At 32.6% G+C, this 23155-nt stretch overlaps 1 protein-coding gene across 5 annotated transcripts in view; it reads right to left on the bottom strand.

Moving 5' to 3' along the window:
* Positions 1–23155, bottom strand: part of DPP8 (dipeptidyl peptidase 8) — a 61110-nt gene that overhangs the window by 5387 nt on the left and 32568 nt on the right. For 4 of the 5 annotated variants that reach the window (XM_074294793.1, XM_074294797.1, XM_074294794.1 and 1 more), the window contains 5 exons: positions 17306–17385; positions 6794–6946; positions 6351–6486; positions 5079–5224; positions 515–661 (listed from right to left, as the gene is read on the bottom strand). In XM_074294793.1, coding sequence (XP_074150894.1) covers positions 515–661; positions 5079–5224; positions 6351–6486; positions 6794–6946; positions 17306–17385 — 662 coding nt within the window. The remainder of the gene's footprint in view (positions 1–514; positions 662–5078; positions 5225–6350; positions 6487–6793; positions 6947–17305; positions 17386–23155) is intronic. The other variant, XM_074294796.1, reaches the window with a different exon arrangement.

Genomic DNA, 23155 nt, shown 5'->3' with positions numbered 1-23155 from the left:
AAGATTGGAACTTAGGAAAAAAGTCACCATGTCCTACTCAGCATGTTAAATACACTGGCAAATATGGTAACTGTCTTACTGTGCAAAAGGAACATCAGTTTCTTGTTTTCCAAATGCAGCAGGTATAACATGGGAGCATCTCTAAAAGGTAGCATTTTAAGCTTCCTGTAGAGAGAAAAAAGCTTGTCACAAGGAGACATTAATTATCTGGTCTCCCTCCCTCTTTGCAGTGGACAGAACAAAGCCCAAACACTCTTTTTGGTAGTATGTAGAAATCCACAAACTGGCAATATTACTTTTAGTTTCAAACTCAGAAAATTAGAAGTCAAGTATACTTCTACAAACTAGGTTAAAAAGGTCTGTCTCATATCTCTGAGGTTTCAAACAAGAAGAGATAAATTAATATGTTTTGCTTCCTACACTCTCTCTCTTTCACTCTCAGAAGTTTTATGCCAAACAATGTCATGGAAAACATCAAGATGTTTAATAGGCAAATATTCTTGTGTACACACACCATTTTATATTTGAAGGCACCTTCAAATTTAAGCCCTCGATGACAAGATCCCCTGTTGTCTATTACCACAACTACATAACCCAAAGATGCCAAAGTATTCAAGCGGAAATACTTGACTCCTTTAAACCGATTATTCACAAGCTGCACCTAAGGAAGAAATAAACAGTCAAATTCTACAAAATAATTTATATGCAAAAGAATGAAGCAGCTATGACTGCTCAAATGATTAAATTGTTAAATTATTGTCATTATTTTACCATGTGGTTAAGTATAAAAGTAAATTAAAAATAAGGAAAGAAACTGTTAGGTGGGGGGAGAATCTCTAAATCAAACATCTCTTGATAAAATTCTCATATCCATGACATATAAGGAATTAGCACGAATATATGACCAATGACCATTCTCTAATAGGTAAGTAGTTAAAGAATATAAACAAAGAGCTGTCAAAGGAAAAATTGCAAACTATCAACAACTATATGAAAAAATTCTCCAAATCTTTAATAGAAGAAATTCAGGAGCAGCTAGTTGGTACAGCGGATAGAGTATCAGCCCTGAAGTCAGGAGAACCTGAGTTCAAATCTGCCCTCAGACCCTTAACACTTCTTAGCTGTGTGACTGTAGGCAAGTCACTTAATCCCAATTGCAGAAAAAAAAAAAAAAAAAGAAACTATAATAGAAATTCAGATTATAACAGCTCTGTCGTTTTACCTCACACCCATCCTCAGTAGGGACAATAAAAGATAGAAATAATCAGTGTTGGAATAGATGGGTGAAAACAGGAACAACAATATATTATTTAATAGAGCTATAAAGTGGTCCAACTATGCTGGAAAACCACTTGGAATATACAATAAAATTCACTAACCTGTTCATATCTTTTGCACCAGCAATTCCACTCCTAAACATATATCCCAAAGAGAAAAGTCTCTCTGTGTGTGTATGTATGTGTATATATAATATTCAGAAAACACTTTGTGTGATGAAAAAAATGGGAACAAAGTACATGAATATCAATTGAGAAATGGCTGAATAAATTGTTGTATGTGAATGTTGTTGTTTGGTCATTTTCAGTCATGTCTAACTCTTTATGACCCCATTTGGGGTTTTCTTGGCAAAAATGTTTGAGTGGTTTGTCATTTCCTACTCCAGCTCATTTTATAGATGAAAAAACTAAGGCAAACAGGGTTAAATGACTTGCTCAGGGTCACACAGATAATAAATGTTTAAAGCCAGATTTGAACTCAAGTCTTCTTGACTCCAGGCTCAGCATTCTCTACTGTACCACCTAGTTGTCCTTTACAATATTACATTATTGCATATGAATGTAATAATATCTTATTATGTCATTAGAGACAACTAATATGATAAATTCACAGAAACAAGGGAAAATCTATATATAGTTCAGTAAGCAGAAACAAGAACAATAAACACAATAACTAATAACAAAAAGAACCCACACACAAAAAAAAAACACAAATAAATTCCGAATTGCTGTAATAGTAAGTATTCCTTCTAGAGAATAGATGCTAAAATGCATTTCCCTTCTTAAAATAAAATGGTATAGTAATATATTATGTCAAAAACAGTCACTACATTGGTTATATTTGCCAAAGTGTCTCTGCTGTTATAAGAGAGTATTTTTGGGGGAGGGTGTTATGATTTGAAATGGCTATGATAGAAAACAAAAAGCCTTAATGAAACATAAACCTTTCTTTTTTTGTTTTCTTTCTTTCTTTTTTTTAAAGATTATGTGGTACTCAAAGAAAAAAATTCAAGTGAATGCTGATACAGTAACAATATGAATTATTTCACATACTTAAGAGCAATTGTGAATTGACATGTCACCATGCCAAGTTATATGCAGCTATAGCTTCCACTTTCTACTGAAATTCAAATTTCCATCTTCAGGCTCTGAATTGGAAATAGTCACCATTTCTTGTCTTGGTCTTAAGTTCTACCATATCACTTTCTGACTATCTCCATGCTATGCTCCATATACATAGGCTTCTTCTCTCAACATCTCAAATTTTAGCTCTGCAAACAGTAATAATAATAATGCTGGAAAGGGTACTCAATCATTTGCTCTATGGCACTAATCAACATTCTCTATGAACTTCTCTGTCCAAAACAACTCTCTATGTGGCCATCTCTCTTCTTATAGGTGTTGTCTTCTACAAAACTATAAGCTCCTGGAGGGCAGTATTTACTCTGTGCTTAAGACAAAGTAAGCAAAGCACTTAATAAATGCCTGTTTCATTCATTCAATTTCAGGAAAATAATTTACTTGCTCTTCTGTTTCACACTTCAAAGTGACAAAAGACTAAGGAATAAAATATGTGTTAGTACTTCCCTAGAGCAGTACTAGCATGTAGTTATATGAATACTATATTGCCTGGGCAAAAAATTCTGGAGGCTCAAGAATGAAGGGTATTAAAGAAGCCATTAGAAACAAACTTTGGGTAAATATCAAACAGAGGGAAGGTGACTGAAATAAATATAAACCCAAAGAGGAGCCAGGAAATAATTATGAAATGGCACTAGAAATAATCAATAAACATTCACTGAAAGCTTCTTACAGGTAAAATATTCAACTATATTATATATGACACAAAGAAACATTAGAAATAGTTTTTGCCCTTGAGGAGCTTAGCAATTGCCTTGGAGAAACCAGATAAAGTGAAAAGTTAAAAAATTATAAAAGGAATAGATAATTCAGTAAAATATAAGAAATTCTGTGAAGCAATATATGATTAACCATCAAATGGAAATCACAGAATGTATACATAAATGAGTAAAGAAAAATATAATTTTTCTTGAAACTAAATAAGATTAGTATTGTAAAATCCCTAAATAATCATCAATACCTCTCCCCTCCAATTTGGATACAGTATCTCCACAAAAGGCCTACTCTGATGCTTCACCATGGAGCAGAGGCCCTGACATAGGTAAATCTACCAGGCTAGGAAAGTTCTGAGTATACTGCCAGTGACAGACTGCCTGCTGCCTAAAGACCAACTTCACTAAAGAAGGACAAGCTCATCACCAGCAGGTTGGCACTAAAAATGTCTTTTTTTTTTTTTAAACTTGGTGACTCATGAAATAGTTAAAAATATAAAATAACACTCAAATCTGTGCAATCTACTTCCACAGTGAAGATAACTGGGGGATTATAAAAAAACGGAAGAGGGGAATAAAATGCTAAAAATTGCATAAACTTTGGACCATCTATACCTATTTAACTGCTGTTACTCTTAATATGAATTAAATACACAATCACCAATAAGTTGCTATGCCATAGGAGGAAATGAACCATATTTATACCCATTCTCACTGTAAGCTAGCTTCATGGCAAAATAACTTATAGGTTTTATTCAGAAGGGCAAAATAAAGGAATTAGCAGAATTGGTTTTATTATGCAAGACTGAGGGATTAAAATGGTGGATGGTACAAATATTACCTAGACATTTATGAAATATTAGAAAACCTGTTTCTGACAATCTCTACCATAAAGATAGATTCTTTGTGGACAATTTATGGAAGGACATGGGCAAGGGCAGAATGAAAGGGTATTGTTAGATTCTAATTTGTACCCAAGGAGGGGAAAATTCCCATGACGAAATCACAAATTCATACTGAGGTGTAGATACAATAACTACGTTCCTATCCTTTATTCCTATGAAATTTTTTGTGGCAAATATTTTTTACGGAAGGAAAGGAACTGGGTCAAATAGAGTATACAGAAGAAATTTACCAACTTAAAAGAAATTTAATACCTATGAGTCAAATATTGCTACATACTGCTGTTTTCTCCTTTACTTTAATACTGTGAAACATGGGTGTTAAAATAACCTTCAAACAATACCACTCAACATAAAATCTAGAACATATGAGTAACCATTTGTCATTGTTCATCTAGCACATCTCTTGATTCCAGGGCTGGTATTCTATCCACTATATCATTTACCTGTCCCTGAAATATCTTTTAACAACATCCAAACTTCTTTGGTCTGATCCTATATTCACATTTAAAAAAATACAACTTATAATTTTAATCAATTTTATAAACAAATTTCTCTAGTGAGATGAAATCATGCTTGCTGGCTAACACAAAATTTTAGTCTATTTCCTAGTCATAGTTTTCATGGTAAATAATAAACTGATGCACTGGTTTAGAAATCAGCCTTCTGCAATTCTGGTAATGTGCTCAAGTCTAAGGTCTAGGTCAGGGTGCAAAAATCACTTGGTTTGACTTTGCTAAGGCAACTATAGGTGACAACTGACTCTCACTGCTTGACTTCATCAAGTTGACAATTTTTTTTGACCCATGAATGATGTTATGAATATCCAAATGGTGCTTGGCAGAAAAAGGGTTTCCCATCCCTGACTTAGTTAATCAAGAACATATTGACAAAATCAAATTTCTTAAACTTCAGCTCATTCATTCATTACATTTATTAAGCACATATTAATACATTAATACATTCAAATCTATGAGGATTCAAGACATTAGACATATAGATAAAATCCTAGCTTACATAATATCTGAGTATAGCTACACACCTACCTGAGGACCACCATAGATGAACAGCACAGTGGGATATTTCTTCCCAGGCTGTAGATCATGAGGTTTGTACATCATTCCATATAAGGTGAATCCTGTAGTACTTTCAAATGAGAAGATTTCTGGGGGTGTGTAGTCAGGAAGAGGACCTTGGACAAATAAAACACAATTTTGATTTCAAAAAGCATTTATATAGGAACACAGCAATCCCACACACACACACACACACACACAGTACAATTGTGAACTGGATGAGAAGTGGACAATACCTGTGTCAAGTTCTGTGTGGTTTACTTTGATGGGCAAGTCAGCCCTAGTTTTATTATTTATACCATTGATTGACTAAGTGGTTTATTTCAAAATTGTACTTAGTTAACTAAAGTTACATATACTAACCTTCATTTCCACCTAAAGAGGCAAAATTAAGTTTCTTTTGTATTACAATCTGAGTAGAAATTAAATTGTATTATTACAGATTCCTCTATGTGGATTAAGTATACCAGTAACTCAAGAGTTGCATCAAAACTTCTAAATAAATATAAACAAACAAACAAAAAAAAGGATTCTGAAATAGGACATGTTCAAAAGGTGCTGAAGACTATATTTTATTTTTAGGATACTGAGTCATTTAAATGTACACCTAGTTTTCAGGCATTATGACCTAGCAGTCATAAGAAGTTCCACAGGCAATGAAGATAGCCACTTGTTACATCTTTTACCCAAGGAAGCAACTTCTCTGGCTGCAAAGTTTTACTGGAAGAACAAATAGTATTTAGATCAGCACACATTTTTCTCTTCCTTTTGGTCATCTAGGAAATGATATTGTTGTGTATAAACACAGGAAGCTTCCTTACATCTATCATAACTTTTCTTCTTCCTAATATTTATTTTTCTGCTGTTACATGTAAAATAACTTTTTAACATTTGTTTCTAAAACTTTGAGTTCTAGATTCTTTTCCTTCTTTCCTCAGTAAGAAGATTCATACAAAAACATGTCTATAAAAGTCATATTGCAAAAGAAAACACAGATCTCAAATAAAATGGTATATCATAGCTTTTCTGTTATTTTCAAAGAGGCTTCCCAGATCCACTTTTGCTAAATGTGGGTAGCAGTCCTTCTAACCTCACTAAGTGAAACTAAGTAAAAGCCTAGCAGATCAGAAAATAAACTAAGTGATGACAATGACAAAAAAGATCAGCTCAACAGTATACAGATATATAATACAAGTCAATTCATTGTTCTTGTTTAATGATAAATTTAAACAAACTGAGTACCTGCTGAATCTAAAATAGTGGCCCAAAATTCCTTTGTTCTCCGGGCTGGGTCATCTTCAGGACCTGAGAGCTTGTAAAGGGACACACAGTGTGGATTCTTCTGGTTACTGTATTTACTTATAAATAAATCACAATGCTGGAGAAAGGGAGAAGAGACAATCATTTCCTTGTGTTTTTTTTTTTTTTTTCCTATTCCATGGTATTGTAAAAAGAGACTTTAAAATCTGAATTAGACAAATTCTGTTTGAACACTACTATGTTATGGCAGGGGACAGTGTAATGGTTTAACTTTTTATGATCATATAATATATATATACCTTCAGGGAGAAGTTAATGTTAAATTTAATATGTTCCTAAGAGAGTTAAGTTGCTATACAATCCAATTTTACTTACTTCAAAATATGGACAGGGTCTTTATGAACCATTCAGACAGGAGTTAATACCTGGCTAATACAGCAGGAATGAGAGTAGCCACGATCTGTCAATCTTGTCACCTCTCCAGGATTGTCATAGCTGACCACATACAAGTGATGTTCTAACGGGGAGTCTTTGGTGCCTTCAAAATATACCAGCTTCTGTACTTCATCAACTTGGATCTGCCAAATCCAAAGAGTCAAGTCAATGTTCATTATGATTTTATATATTTTTATACTTTACTTCCACATTCTAGTTGAAAGACAATACATTTGGAAAGGTTTAGATACAAGTAAAATTTAAAAAGTCCTTAAGATATAACTGTAAAGTAGATGATGTTTTTTTAATGCTAATTTCCACTAATAAAATTCTATTATTTTCTGAAGTTGAGCCATTTTGCACTGCTAGAACTTTTGTGGCAAGAACTTTCTTTTCTTAATCTTTAGTAATTATGACTCCAATACCTGCAACTTTTTAGATCACATTTCCATGGGGGCTGCTTCCCAGGATGATGGCTTCCAACTGAGTTGGAAGCAGAAACAGTAGTCTTGAGGGACACTGCTGTCCTCGAAGCTCATATATTCAAAGTCCTGGGTATTATCTCCATTGGGGACAGTATACATCCTTGTTTTGCTGCTGGATTTTTTGGGAAATGTTAATGTATTTCAATTATATTATACTTTGTTACATGACATCTACTTTTGGCTTTAAATAATATATAGAAAAAAAGATCTCTCTATGATGTATTTTATTGGATTTTCTGGTATAAATGTGTATTGCATTTTACCTAAAGCCTTTTCTGAATCTATTGAGGTAATTATATGTTTAAGATTGAGCTGAATATTTTTCCAGTGTTGAAACAACTTTGAATTCCCTGGAATAAAATCTTTCTTGGTCTGTTTGAAAGGATTTTATTTAGAGTTTTAAAATTAATATTGATGAATGATAATGGTTTCAAGGTTTGTTATTAGGTGGGCCTGTTTCTCTTGTAAAAGGAATCTAGTCAGGTGCTTTTTTCCCTCATTTGCTGGGAATAATTCATATACTATTATTGAGAGTGTTATTTAAAAGTTTAATAGAATTCTCCTGTAAATCTAGCAGAGGGGGGCAGCTAGGTGGAGCAGTGGATAGAGCACCAGCCTTGAATTCAGGAGGACCCGAGTTCAAATCTGATCTCAGACACTTAACACTTCCTAGCTGTGTGATCCTGGGCAAATCACTTAACCCCAGCCTCAGGGGGGAAAAAAAAATCTAGCACAGGCAGGAGTTCCCTACTTCTCTTTCCCCTTTGGTAATTCCTTTATAACTAGATCCATCTCCTTTTCTGGGATGAGATTACTTAATATCTCCATTTGGTGTTCTATGAGTATTTTATATTTTTGAAGATATCCCTTTATTTCTTTTGTGTTTTCAGATTTGTTTGCATATAATTTTGTATAATCATTATGATTTTTCTTCTTATTTTTTTCTAGTTTTGTTATGACTTCACCTTGCTCATCTGTAATGTTGTTGACTTGATTTTCTTGCCTCTTTTATCAGATTGACTAAAGATTTATCAATTAGTCTTTATCAATCATTTATTTAATTTTTAGTTTTATTTATAATTTCTATTCTTGGAGGGGTTTGGGGGGCATATTTATTTCTCTTCTAAACTTTAATATCACTTATTTGGTGTTTATGCGTGAGCTCCCTATTTTTAAAAAATGTATATTCAGTTCAATAATCCACTTTCTTTTTGCTAATATTAGTAATATGATTTCTCCCAAGGACTTTTAGCTACAGAAATTTTGGTTTGTTGTGTAATAATTATAATTTTCTTTCATATATTTGTTGTTTCTATAATTTGTTCTTTGATCCACTAATTATTCAGTATTTTACTGTAAAGTATTTTTTGTTTGTGCCATAAGGAACAGATGACTTATTTATATTACTTTATGACTCTACAAAGAATATATTTACAATTTGATCTTTTTACATAATGCCTTAAATACATGGTAAGTTTTTTGAAAAAGTTCCACGTTGTGCTGAAAAATTACTCTGTGTGTGTGTGTGTGTGTGTGTGTGTGTGTGTGTGTGTGTGAGTGTGTGTGTGTGTATGTATGATGTAATTTTAGTAGGTCTATTTAGAAGACAGCATAAGTCTTTCAGCTCTGTTTTCTCCAATATTTTGTTCAGTTCTACATTTTCCCTTTGGTTTTTCTTGTTAGACTAATAAAAAAAATAAAACTAAGTAAAAACTGATAAAGATACATGAAACCTGTTACTACTATATTAGCTCCTATTCTCTTACTTTTTTCTTTTATGAACATAGATGCTAAGGCATTTAGAGCATTTAAATTTAATACTGATACTGGTTTAATTGTCAATGTTTCCTTTCAACATAATTTTCTTGTTTATCTCTCTTTTTAAAAAAAAATGTTTTGAATGTTTTTGCTTTTTCTGAAGCATAATTACAACTGCTGCTTTTTTTTTTGGATTCCTCTGATGGAAAATTTTTCCCCAGTGTCTCATTTTTATTCTATTTGCTTTTGTTTTAAAAAATGTTTGGTTAATTATACATGCTTAATCTATATTGGATTGCTTGCTGCCTAGGGGAGGGGGAAAGTGGGGAAGGAGGGAGAAAAATTGGAACACAAGATTTTGTAAAGATGAATTTCAGAATGTTATTCTGAAAAATAAAAAGCTATTATAATTTTTTTAAAGTGTGTTTCTTGAAATAATAGTTTGAAGTAACAGTAACAAATTATTTTTGAACACTTTTTCATCTTATTGGATTGTTTAGCCATTCACATTTAAAGTTATGAGTTAGGTTTTATATTTTCTTCCATTTGGAATAACACATTTTCCCTCCAAATTAAGATTTTTCCTTTCTTCTTCTGTTAATACAGTACTATGTCTCTTCAATAATATTAGCTAAATATATTTTAAGGCAACCCCATTCCCACTGTATCTCTTCTCTCATCCTCAAAACTCTCACCCTCATTTCTCCTCCTGCCCTGTTTATTAATTCTTTTTTTCTTGCTTGCTTTCATCTCATTAATTTCTCTCCTCTTTTTTGTTAGTAAACATTCAAGTAAAAAAATCCCTTTTGTTATCTTTTCCTTCAAATTGTTAGTTTTCAAAATTCCATTTTCTGTGCATTTTTCCAAAAATTTCTATCAGTTTCTTCATTATTTATATTCTCTTTCTGTATATTCTAAATTTTTTATTATTTGATTCATATTTCTTTATCTTTTTTTAGTCACTATTTCTCAAAGAATTAAAACTTCTAAGATACATTCTTTGGAGTCCTTCTAAAGATTTAGCCTTGATCCACCCTTTTTTCTATTGTATTTCACTCTTAGAAATACCAATTCCTGCAGGTGAGAGAAAGAATATTATCCCATGGTGGAGATTTCAGGTTTTTTTAATTGTGATTTTCTAGGATAAAAATAGTGTTTAAATCATCTCTATACATCCTGTTTTTGAGATCAATGATTTGCTTGCATGGAGATGTTTTCTTCTTAATATTTCTGCCTTTTGCTTCTCTTTTTACAGATTTTCCTTAACTTCCACATACATTCCCTACAGTAATACATCACTGTGGATTCAAATTTTCTGCTTTTCCAATTATTTTTGCTGCATAGGCTCTAAATTCTGCTTTCACAATTCTTATTTTTCTTTTAAATTATACTGGAACATCCTGCTATAAGTCCTACAATTTCTTAGGAAGCCATAGGGTCTTCTGCCTCTTCAGCTATTGACTCATTTTCCTTTGTCTTTTGACATTTATTCATAAATATCTGGATTTTAAAAAATTATTTTTTCAAACTGTAGGTAAAACTATTTTTAACATTCATTTTTTAAAATTTTGTGTTCCAAATTCTCTCTTTTATTCCCTTCCCTCCTCCTTCCCCAAGATGGTATGCAATTTGATTTAAGTTTTATATGTGTAACCATGCAAAACAAACTTCCATATTGGTCATGTTATGAAACACAGACAAAACGAAGACAAAAAAAAAGTAAAAAATAATATGATTTGATCTGCATTTAGACTCTATCAGTTCTCTCTCAGGAGGTGGACAGTATTTTTCATCTTAAGTCCTTTGGATTTTTTTTATTTTATCACCATATTGCTGAGAATTGCTAAGTCATTTATACCTGATCACTATATAACATAATTGCTACTATTTATAATCTCTCCTGGTTCTCTGCACACTTCACTTTGCATAAGTTCATGTAAGGCTGGATTCTTTTAAATGATCTGAAGGCCACATTCCCTTCTGTTATTTTGTATCTTCCCAGATGGTTTATCTGCTTATGTTCAAGGTTTTTAAGTGTTTCTCCTCCTGAGATATTTGGTAATTTCAATCTTTTTTTCTCTTTAAATACCCTATCACTCACTTTCTGACTCTTTTTGATGGTTCCATCAGGAGTTGGGAAAGCATTCTTAGTTTATTATGTTGGGAAATTCATGGTTTACCAGCCTTAATCTCTGCCCCAAATGATTTCTAGGGGAACAGGACTAGCCTCATTTGGATGTTTGGGCTCTTTCCCTTAGGGTTAGTGGAGTGTCATTACAGCTGCACATACATGTCCTACTTCAGTTCTATTTCTCAATTCTTTTGCTGAGCTCTATAGTGGCACAAAATGCTGCTAGCCCAACCAATTTTCTGCCTTTTGGCTTTCTGTAGTAATAGAGGATGGAGAGCAGTGAGAAGATTAGACCTGAGTTTTCTGCTGCAAATTCGTGGGTCAGCTTGTACAGTTCCACTTCCAGAGAATAGTGAGCAGGGAATATGCTGTGTGAACACATTAGCTTTCTCTATTATTAGTTCATTGAACTGTCACTTCATTTGATTTCCTGGTGTTCCAGATCATGGAGATAGCTGAAATTGCTTTATGTGTTGGGCATTATTCTAATTTTGGAGAGATCTGAGAGTTTGTGAGGATAAGAGAAAATGCCTAATCTTCCATCTTGTTGATAACATGTTCCCATAGTCACCATTCTCTTTACCATAGTTATTTGTTTCTATAATTTGGTATCTGATTTACTCATTCTTTAGGTTAACATTAAATAGTATCCAAATTAAGTCCGTGACCTTTGTTCATATTTTCGTCAATGACTACAATTTTTATTATATAATTATTTATAAAGGATATCTTTAATACTTTTGACTTTGCATATTTATATCAGTTTTTGCAAAGGTACTAATTATGATGACAAACACATATATACCTTAAAATTTTTACTGAAGAACTGCCAAAAGCTTTTTCTTATATTCTACATTTATAATCTTAATTTCTTTCCCATTTAGTTTTCTGAAAAATTTATTTAGGTCTGAAAGAGATATATTGAAGCCCATTTCATAATGTGGTTTAACTTTTTCTTTATTTAGATGCTACAGAAGCTAATACATATATATTTCATTTGAGAAGCAATGTAGCATAACAGCTAAACAAGTAGGCCAAGAAAAATTGAGGTCAAGTTCTACTTTCAACACATACAGCCACTACCAATATATACTCCTGGTAAAGAAGTACTAAATTTCAGTGCTCAGGTAAATCTCTAAGATTACAAATTACAGAAAGAGTACCAACTCAAATTAATAGGGGAGTTCCCTTACCCAGGAGCTCCCTTTACTAATGAAATCACAGGTCTATTACTTATTCCTACATTTAATTTGATGCTATTCCCATGTTTATTATATACTTAAGTCATGATGTAGTTTTCCTATATGCCTCTCACAAAAATGCATTTACTGTTGTCTTCTCTGTGATCATGAATGCTACCCCTGCTTTTTATGAATTCAAGTTAAAGAAAAATAAATTTATTGTAATCCCTTATTTTAAGTTCACATACATGTTTTAAGCAGGATTTTTCAGTATATGATAAATCTATCCAGTTACCCTCTTAATGTTTATTGAAAGGTTAATTCCATTCACAGTCATTGTTATAATTATAGTTACAATATAATTATAAGTTGATTATTTCCACTGTCAGTCACCGTTACAAGTTTTTCTTTTTTTGAAATAAAAGACAGAAATCTACACTAATTTATATACTTGAAACTATTCAATCCCAATCTATCCTTTTCCCTTCCATCCCAGACAATACACAAATTGCTAGGTTCTGCCATTCTTCTCTCTACCATCTGTCCATCAGATATAGATATAGATAGATAGATAGCTATATTGCTTGAAACAATTCCCTCCCCACTCTACCTGAATGGAAAAAGCATTGGTTCTGTATTCAGAGAGTGCCAATTCAAATTCCATCTCTGTATCAACTGTCTCTGTGGCCTTGAACAAAATTCTAAACCTATCTAGGTCTTAATTTCTTCATCTTTTAAAATGAGAGGATTGGAGTAGATGGCTTTAGAACTTCTTTCCACTTCTTAATCTCCAATCCCTATGCCATATTTTTTATACTTCAACCACTAAAATATTTTTTTAAAATCTTCCCTTCTACATCCATAAAAAAGTGAGGTTCATGAAATCCTAACTCCCCCCATTGCTCCTATTTCTCCCTTTGAAAGAACTTTATCTAAACCATTTCATCTACAAGAAATAATAAGTCCTCTGCTCCTCCTTTCTTCTTTTCTAGATTATTTCTATTCCTTTCTGAATATCCATAACTTGTCTTTGTTCCTTCAATAGTCCTTAGGCTGTGAAGGAACAACAGTTCTTGCTCTCTCTTTCAGAAAGTCACTTAACCCTTCCAGATAGTTCATACAAGTGTACCTTTCTTAAAATTTTCTTTTATACCTAAGTTTGTATTTCAAAGACTCTACACAACTCTAATTTTCTAAACTGAAATGACTAGAAGTTATCAATTTTGTAAAAAGTCCATATTTTCCTTGTGAAATTATGCTCAACTCTGTCAATAATGATAATAGCTGGTATTTATACAGACTTTTAAGATTTACAAAATGTTTTACATTATCTCATTTGATTCCTTACAATAAACTTATGAGGTTAATGTCCCCCCATTATACAGGTGAGGAAACTGCAGTAGACAGGGTTAAGAGACTTGCACAGATTCAGTTAGTAAATTTATCAGGTCAAATTTGAACTGAGGTCTACTGACTGAAGTCCAGAGTAACACTTAGCTGCCAGTCAAATAGGAGCATTATTCTAAAGTACCATCTTAATTTATTTTATCAAGAGTTTTTCTTTGTGCATTTCTCAATCTCTTGGGTGTTTTGCTTTATTTTTTGTTTGGGGATTTCTTTGTAGAAACTTTTTTTCTTTGTTGTTTTTAGATTAGTTAGTACCTTTTTTATTTTAAGTGCTGCCAGGGAAGCTTGGAATTTACCTAATCTCCCATTTAGTCTTTTTATCAGAAGTCCCCTCTCTTCTATTCCTCTGGCACTGCTCTCTTATCCAGACCACTGGGGATTGGTGACCTTGTGAACTTTAGCAGACTGAGTGGTAAAATCCAGGTGAACAGATGATGAGGGGAAAATCTGAGAGGTAGCAAAAGATCTTGTTAATCCCATTAAGCCTGTTTGTTTTGTTGGTTTTTTTTTTTTTTTTTTTTTTTTTTTTTTTTTAATGTGTCTCACCATGAAAAGTCCTTGGTGTAAGGACAAAAAACAGAGAGTGGGAGGTAGTACAGGATGGTGTGCTAAGGATTAAATGAAGAGGGATTGAGGAACAGGACATTATAGTCCTCTCTCTTTTTTTTTCCTGTAGCAATTACTTTGTTAAAAGTTCATTCCTATTTTAATTGTTTTTCACACTTTATTAGTGGGTACTGATGTTTTCAGGTATTGACAAAAAGTTGGGCTTATATGTGGCTTTTTCCTCAATATCCTAAAAAGTTTTTATCACTTACTGCATTTCCCAGCTAGTTAGGACTATTCTACCAGTTTTTTTTGGTTCAGATCTGCAATTTTCACTTTAGTGGAAATATTCTATATCAAAGTAGACTGGAACCTTATCTATAATTTATAATCTTTGAGAGTTCCTAGGGGATGGAAAGGCTATGACTTGTTGAAGGCCACTCTGCTAGGAAGTGTCATAGATAAGAGCTGAACCCAAGTCATCAAACTACAAGGCCCTCTTTTTAACTACTACACAGAACCTCTCTATTATTACCTCCATATATTAAAATACATTATTTCATTTTTGTCCGCCTGCATTTTTTATTTCCTTCACAGGCTAATTGTACACTATTTCAAAGTCCAATTCTTTTTGTACAGCAAAACAACTGTTTGGACATGTATATACATATTGTATTTAATTTATACTTTAACATATTTAACATGTATTGGTCAATCTGCCATGGGGGGAGGAGGGGAAAAATTAGAACAAAAGGTTTGGCAATTGTCAATGTTATAAAATTACCCATGCATATATCTGGTAAATAAAAACTATTTTTAAAAATACATTATTTCAAATTCTCTTGGAGCATTTGAATTCAGTCATAGTTATAATCAGGGTGTAACTTGCAAATAAGTGAAAGAAGGTACAACGAAAAGGTTTTTTTTGTTCAAAATCTCACAGTAGCAGAAACTAGACATTCTTAACAAATTTCCTAAAAATAACAATTTATGAATTATTTGCTAAAACTCAAAACAATGTTTTCAGATAGCCTACTCATATCTTTAAATTTTGATTTTTAAAAATGTTTCATTTTTAAAAGCTAAGTGTTTTCTACTATTAAAAATTTTTTGATGAATGCTGTTAAAAATAAATAAGCTGTACAGGATAACATGGGTATATGTACATGGAAGAAGACAGTGGGTTAAGGCAGGGCACAGACACAAGAAACTTCCTAGGTCTGTGCTAATCCCTATAAAATGTTAGGGCTTATTGTTCTTTATAAAGACACTCCTCAAATAGCAACTGAGAGCCAAATTGTCCAAAATTGAACATGATTAATCAATTCTCTGTCCACATGCAGAAAGAGCAGCATGATAGAATGGAAAGATGTAGCTCTGGAGTGTCATGAACTGGATACAAGTCTTAGTCTCTGTCATTTATGAATCACAAGATCACCATTTAACATTTCTGAGTCTCACTTTCTTTTGTGTAAAACAGGAATAACACTTCCACTACCTATGATTGTTGTGAATTAAGTGTTTTATAAAAATTGTAAAAGTCTATGTAAATGTGAATTATTAATATTCTTCCTTCCAGAAGTCAAATTTGTGATTTAAATAAAAAAATCTCAAAATTTAACCACCGATTCTCTCAATGAAGAGAGTCAGAGGAACTGTTTCCAGATCCTGCCTCAGACATTTACTATCTGATGTGACCTTGGACAAGTTATTTAATCTCCTTTATGGCTCAGTTTTCTTCATCTGTAAACTAAGGGATCAGGTTAAATGTTCCCTGAGAACCTTTTTAGCTCTAGATCTATGATCCTATGCAATAGAAACTTTGGATGGGAACAAGAAGCTGGATCTTGAGTGCCACCAATTAAGGTAATGCTGTGATAGTTTTAAGTCTCAAACACATATATTCAGAGAGAAAGACAAAAAGGAGAAAAAATAATAGTAGTGTAGAAGAAGAAAATAGAGAGAAAAATGGAATGTAGAATGCTAAGTAATAGAATGATGCATTAATTATTCAAGTGGCATTATTGACAGCCCTGGGCTAATTCTCAGACATGCATGAATAATTTTGGCAATTTAATAGACCAAGAATCTGATTACTCTTTTTTTTTTTAATCACAAAACAACCAAATATATTCTATTATTTGTTCTTTTTCTTGCAAGCTCTAGAATTCCATGTAAAAGTTTTTTCAAGTGATGCAAGGTAAAGCTAATAACAAGGGCACTGAGTCTCTGAACAGATTTTTTTTAAAAAATGCATTGTGGGGGAAGCTAGGTGGTACAGTGGATAGAGCACCAGCCCTGAAGTCAGGAGGACCTGAGTTCAAATTTGATCTCAGACACTTAACACTTCCTAACTGTGTGACCCTGGGCAAGTCACTTAACCCCAACTGCCTTAGGAAGGGAAAAATGCATTGTGAACACAGCAGAGAATATTAGACTTTAACTGGGAATTAAAGTGTAGACTATTCCCTACCCCACTACTTATGATCCTTTATCCACACAAACAAATCTTGCTCCTATTCTTCAATTTACCTGTATATTCACCTTGGAAGACTAAAAGGCAGCTAATACACATAATTCTCTAATAAGTCCCATATCAATTTGTGGCAGTCACATTTAGTCCTGCTCTAAATGCTAGTAGCATATATCTAGTCAACTATATATGCTAAGTATTAATAATGGGATAGCTCTTCAGGATCCTATAAAGCAAGTAATCCTTTGGATAATTCCTATTCCAAAATATTCAAACAGTACTGCAACATTGTAATTAGAAGTGTGACAAAGCAAAATTCAAACAACTATGAAGGACAGATAATGAAATGTTAATACTTATTAAATCACTTTAAAGACTCAGATAAATAAAAGGCCGATTTCTCTTTCTCTTCCCCATCAATCCAAGTTCTACATAACATTCTAAGGCCAAGAATAATTTTAATTTGTATATTCATTTTATAGCATGACATAATAGATGCTGATCAAACCAAAAGAACTTACATTTGATCCATGTCGGCCAAGCACTTCCCATTCACCACTTGTAATTGCTACTTCTTCCTTGATGGGGCATTTGAAATCACCTAAAAATAAATACATGGTTAATCTGAAAATTTAGTATTATTCTAGAAATGTACTCTTCATAAAATTGCCCTAAACTATGCTGTTTTTGAAGTGAAAATTGAGTGCTTGTGGGTAGACTGAGGTAATAAAATAAAAATGGCAGAATCTATCTAAAGAAATTTGCTTATTCAGCTATATCAATTAAATAACCAAAGGATTATTTTATTGAACTAAAAAAAAATAACAAAAATTCATCTGGAAAAGAAAAAGAACAAGAAAGTCAAGGAAATTAGTGAAAAGAAAAAAAAGTAGAAAAGAAAGAGCCAGTAATACCAGATGTCAAACTATACTATAAAACTATAATTATCAAAAAAAATTAGATGCTGGTTAAGAAATAGAAGGATTGATCAAGTGAACATATTGGGTACACAATATACAGAAACAAACTAGCACAGTAGCCTAGCATTTGATAAACACAAAGATTCCCAGTTATTGAGGCAAGAATTCCTATTCTACAAAAACTGGTGAGAAAACTCGAAAGCAGTCTGGCAAAAATGAGGCATAGACCAACATCTCATACTATAATCCAAGAAAAGTTCCAAATGTGTATGTGGCTTAGACATAAAAGGTGATATCTTAAACCAAAAATAATAACAACAATAATAATTAGCATTAATATAATGCCTACTATGTGCCAGGAATCGTGCACTTTACAAATAATATCTTATTTGATCCTCGCAACAATCCTGGGAGGTAAATGGTATATTATTCCTATTTCACAATTGAAGAAACTGAGGTAAACAAAGTTTATGACTTGCCCATGGTCATATAACTAGTAGGTGTCTGAGATCAGATTTAAACATAGTCTTCCTGACTGTAAGTCCTAAAATATGCCAGCTAGATATTATGATACAGTATGGTCTCCCTCCCTCCCCTGAGGCAATTGGGGTTAAATGACTTGCCCAAGGTCATACAGCTATGAAGTATTAAGTATCTGAGACCAGATTTGAACTAAGATCCTCCTGAGTTCAGGGCTGCACAATATGGTCTTTATGGAGACAGCAGATCTCTAGCAGATAAGCCTCTTCAAATTTTATAGCTGTATCCTATCAAAATGTGAAATGCATACAATCATCAAGCTAGATGTCCCTAAAAACTTTTTGACCCTTCATCTTTAAATATGCAGAGTCAGTTAACTAGGAGTAAGTTAAAATGACCTATCAGAAATATAGATATGGAAAGAGTTCATAAAGAAACAAGAGATACAGAAAATCAAAGAAGGTAAAATGGATAATTTTGATTCCATAAAATTAAAAAGATGTTGCACAAGAAATTTGATCCAGTGAAAATTAAAAGAAAAGCAGGTAAAGAGGGAATAAATCTTGAATACATTTTTGATGATGGTTTAATTTTTTAGATATATAGGGAACTGATTCAAAATTTTAAGAATAAGACTCATTCCCCAATTGATAAATAGTAATGGATATGAATAGGTAATTTTCAGAGGAAAAGATCGATGATATAAGGAAGAGATTCAAGCAATAGTAATAGTTTGAGTCTCTTCCTCTGAAAATTGCCCATGAAAATATAACAAAATGAATATGATAAAATGAATGTCATTCAAAGAAATCTAATTATAAAAATAGAAAAATACAAATACAAATTAGAACAACTCTGAGGTTCCATCTTAATAATCTAGATTGTCAAAGTTTACAAAAAAAGAAAAGTGATTGATACACTATTGGTGGAACTATAAACTGGTCTGGAAAGCAATTTGAAACTCTGCCCCCAAATTACTAAACTGTGCATACCCTTTGACTTAACAATACCACTCTTGAAAATAACAAAGAAAGAAGAAAAGGATCCATATGTACAAAATTAGATATCACAGCTCTTTCTGGTGACAAAGAACTAGAAACTAAAGGAGTATCCATAAACTGGAGAATGGCTGTAATGAGTTATGGTATATTATTTGATTGATTACTATTATGCTATAAGAAATGATGAAGGGGATGACTTCAGAGAAACATGGGAAGATTTAAATGAACTTATGCCGAGTGAAATAAGTAGAACCAAGGAAATAGCTTATATAACAGTAATATTATAAAGATGTTCTCTTATCAATGGTAACTCTGGAGGACTTAAGATGAAACATGGTACCAATCTCCAAAGTGAGAGATGATGAAATGAGAGCTTGTGCTGTGACTTTTTGTTGTTGTTCATAGCTAACGTGGGAATTTTTTTTTACTTATACATATTGTAACAGGGGTTTTATTTTTCATACTTTCTCAACTGGGGTGGAGGGGAAGGGAGTAGAAGGGAGAGAATGTGAATCTGAACACTTAAAAAAAAAAATCTTCCCCCCCCCCCCCTGAGGCTGGGGTTAAGTGACTTGCCCAGGGTCACACAGCTAGGAAGTATTAATAAATTACAACCAAATTTGGCTATGATATATCAAACCCTGATCATTAATAAAAACCATTTAAATGATCTACTTATAACATGATTCCCTTTGAACTAATTGTCTTCCTCCCTTTCCATACTATTTGTGTATGTAGATTTAATTAATGATATTAATTATTTCTTGGAATTTATATCTTCACAATAATACCTTCCTTGCCTCACTGTTATGTGGAGGCAATCCTGAGATCTCTAGTGAGATGCCAGTGGTACACAATACTATGCTGGAAAGATTTGAGTATAGTCCCAGCAACAAGATTTTAGCTGTCTGAGTCTGAGGATTAATCTAAGTACAGAGAGGCTGTACAATTGCCAATATGCTGGACATTAAATAAATTATTTAGCCATAGTAACCCTTAAAATAAGAAAAAATACAAAATGATCTTCAGTTCTATATGAACTGCCTTTCATTTCTGCAATTACAGAAATGTAATTTCTGAAGGAAATGGAGAACTAAGAATCACAGTTTTCAAATAGTCTATAAACATTAACTACTGGTCCTAAAAATATACATTTTTAAAAACCAATTATCAGACCTTCATTTCTTCATCTTTCTCAAGGATGTTCACATCTTTAGCACCTTTAATACAATGCCTAGCATATTGTAGATACTATAGAAAAGCTTATTCCCTTCCCCCCTTATTTAAAAAATTCTTTATTTGATCCTTTTTACTTCATTTCAAACTCTGAGAAAGCTATTCTCAATCCTTCCTTCCTTGCAATCCTGTTTATTTATGACTATCACTCTATGAAATTGCTCTTCAAAGGTTATCACTGGTCTCTCAATTACTAAACATACAGATTTTTTTTCAATCTTCATACTCCTTCTCCCCCCTCTCTGGCATTTTGGTGTTGATGCTATTAACAAGAGCCTTTTCCTAAACATTCTCTTCTCACTATAGAGTCTAAGATGCTGATCTATCTATCCTGGTTTTATTCTGACCTGTCTAACCAATCCTTGTATGGAAAACTTACTTTTGAGGTTTTCAGCTTAATATAGGATCTCAGTAGCTTCTATGTTTTCAATTATTGTCTCCTTGCAAAAGTTCAACATACCAATCCTAATCTCTCTAAGAACTATAATTTACATGGATTGCTGGATATTTCTTTAGTAATGAACTATAAGCAATTCAAATTAAACAAATTCATAATGTTCCCCGTAAGCTCCACCTTCATCCAAATATCCTTAATTCTTTCAAGTATATTATCAGTTCTACTTCTACAAAATCTTTTGAATCATTCCTATTCTCTCCAATCACTACTGTAGTTTAGGTCTTTACCACCCCTCACCTTAACTATTTTAATAGCCTCATAACTGATTTCCCTGATTCTAGTTTTTCCTCCTCTAATACACTGTCCACAGTTGCCAAAATAATATCTCCTAAAGCTGTTTTCTTTGGCAAACTGGTAAAGCCTAGGAACCCTCTTTTTCAAAATGATGCTTTTAAATGAATGAGACAAAATATGGAATTGAAAGTACTAAAATAACAGTTATCAAAATATTTTTATGACCTAAGTTTACAGACCACAGGTTAAGAAATTCAATTTCAAAAAAGGTCTATGTAATAATGTCACTTCTTTGCTCAAAAATCTTCAGTGACTTACCAATTCTCTCTTTTAAAAAAAATATAAACAACTAACCTGGTTATTCAAAAATATGTGACCCTCTCCTTTATATTATTTTATTGATGCAATTTTAATACAAGAGACAGTTTCCCACAAAGACCCAAACAAACTTCCTATTAAGTATATTCCCTCAACACAGTTAAGAAAAACAAACTAACATAGTCACTGGGTCTGCCCATAGTACAGTGCTCTCTACACTTTTGTAGTTTACTGATGAACAGAAAAAGATGTATGCTTTATCTTTTGCTGCCTTTTAGTGTTATCTTTACTTAAAATATTTAAACCTATTTTTCCATAATTATTTTACACATATTATTTTACCCTTCAAAGACACTATATTTCTGGATGAATTGGTCTACTAACATTCCAAAATTACATTTCATTTTCAGGCTCTGAAATGGCTGTTCAGTAAATCAACAAGCATTTACTAAGTATATATATATATACTATGTACAAAATTTATCTCTTGGATAAATTGAAAAAACAAAACAAAACAAAACAAACTTGACATGACTCTCCATCTCCTGAGTATGCATTTTCCCTAGCTGTCTCTCAGGCCTGGAACTTTCTGGCTTCTTATCTCTACCTCCTCCTAGCTAACCCTATTACCGTGTGATTACCTTATTTAACTAACTTCAATAATTTTCTATTGCCTTTAGGAAAAATATAAATATTTATCTTTTAGAGTTCTATATAACTTGCTGTGACTGAAAGTGCAGATCCCAGCATTGATCACCATGAAAACTTTAACCTGTTCCATCTTGCTGACCTCCATCAATTTGCCCCTCCTTAGGCCAGATGATCTTTACTCTTAAGTGGCTCCCCATATAGGTGATGGACTTAATAGTACAGACATCCAATTGGTAAATTTAGCCTTACTGAAGCTTAGAATTTCCAAACTTAAGAGATCTATATTGCCTCCCCAGCAACAGAAACTGCTACAACAGGTCCACTTTTATTCTTTTTCCATGAAGCATGTAACAATGTTAATCTAGTTTTAAACTTTTTACATTAAGAAAGCCTCCAGGACTACCTTTAAAAAAATAGATATAATCAAGACATGGAATAGGTAAGAAAGTGTGGATGCATTACTAATCTGTACCTAATGAAGTACATTCTTATTGGTGACTATTTCACTGCATACATAGTCTCAGGCAGAGATGAATTTTTCTGACAATCCTTTTGGTGTTTGGAGGAATAATTATATAATTTAATTTTCCTCACACACAGGAGAAAGTTAAGTTATTGTTTTTTCTAATATGTCATATGAGTCTAAAATTCCTCTTAAACAATATTTACTGAAAAGTTACTATGCAGAAAGCACTGTGCTAGGTTCAATGGGAGAATATAGAGAAAAATAAAACAAGAATCCTGTTTTTATGGAATTTCAATCTAGAAGGGCAGACAAAATGTGCACATCTATAATGTAAAATATTAAATTCAACAAACACTAATTAAGTACTGACTAAATATAAAGCCCTATGCTAGGTGTAGGGATACAAAAAGAATGACAACTACCATAAAAGAACCCAGATTCTATTGTGGGGAGACAACATACATATATATGTATATTTATGTGGGTGTATATATACAGATACCTACAAATGTTTTTGTACATACACATGCATATATAATAGACACATACAAAAATATATAAAATATAACAAACAGCAAAAGATAGACCTGACCCTTAAGAAATTTACA

This window comes from Sminthopsis crassicaudata, chromosome 2, assembly GCF_048593235.1.
Source record: "Sminthopsis crassicaudata isolate SCR6 chromosome 2, ASM4859323v1, whole genome shotgun sequence".
Classification (NCBI taxonomy): Eukaryota; Metazoa; Chordata; class Mammalia; order Dasyuromorphia; family Dasyuridae; genus Sminthopsis; species Sminthopsis crassicaudata.
This window is presented reverse-complemented; position numbering and strand designations above follow the sequence as displayed.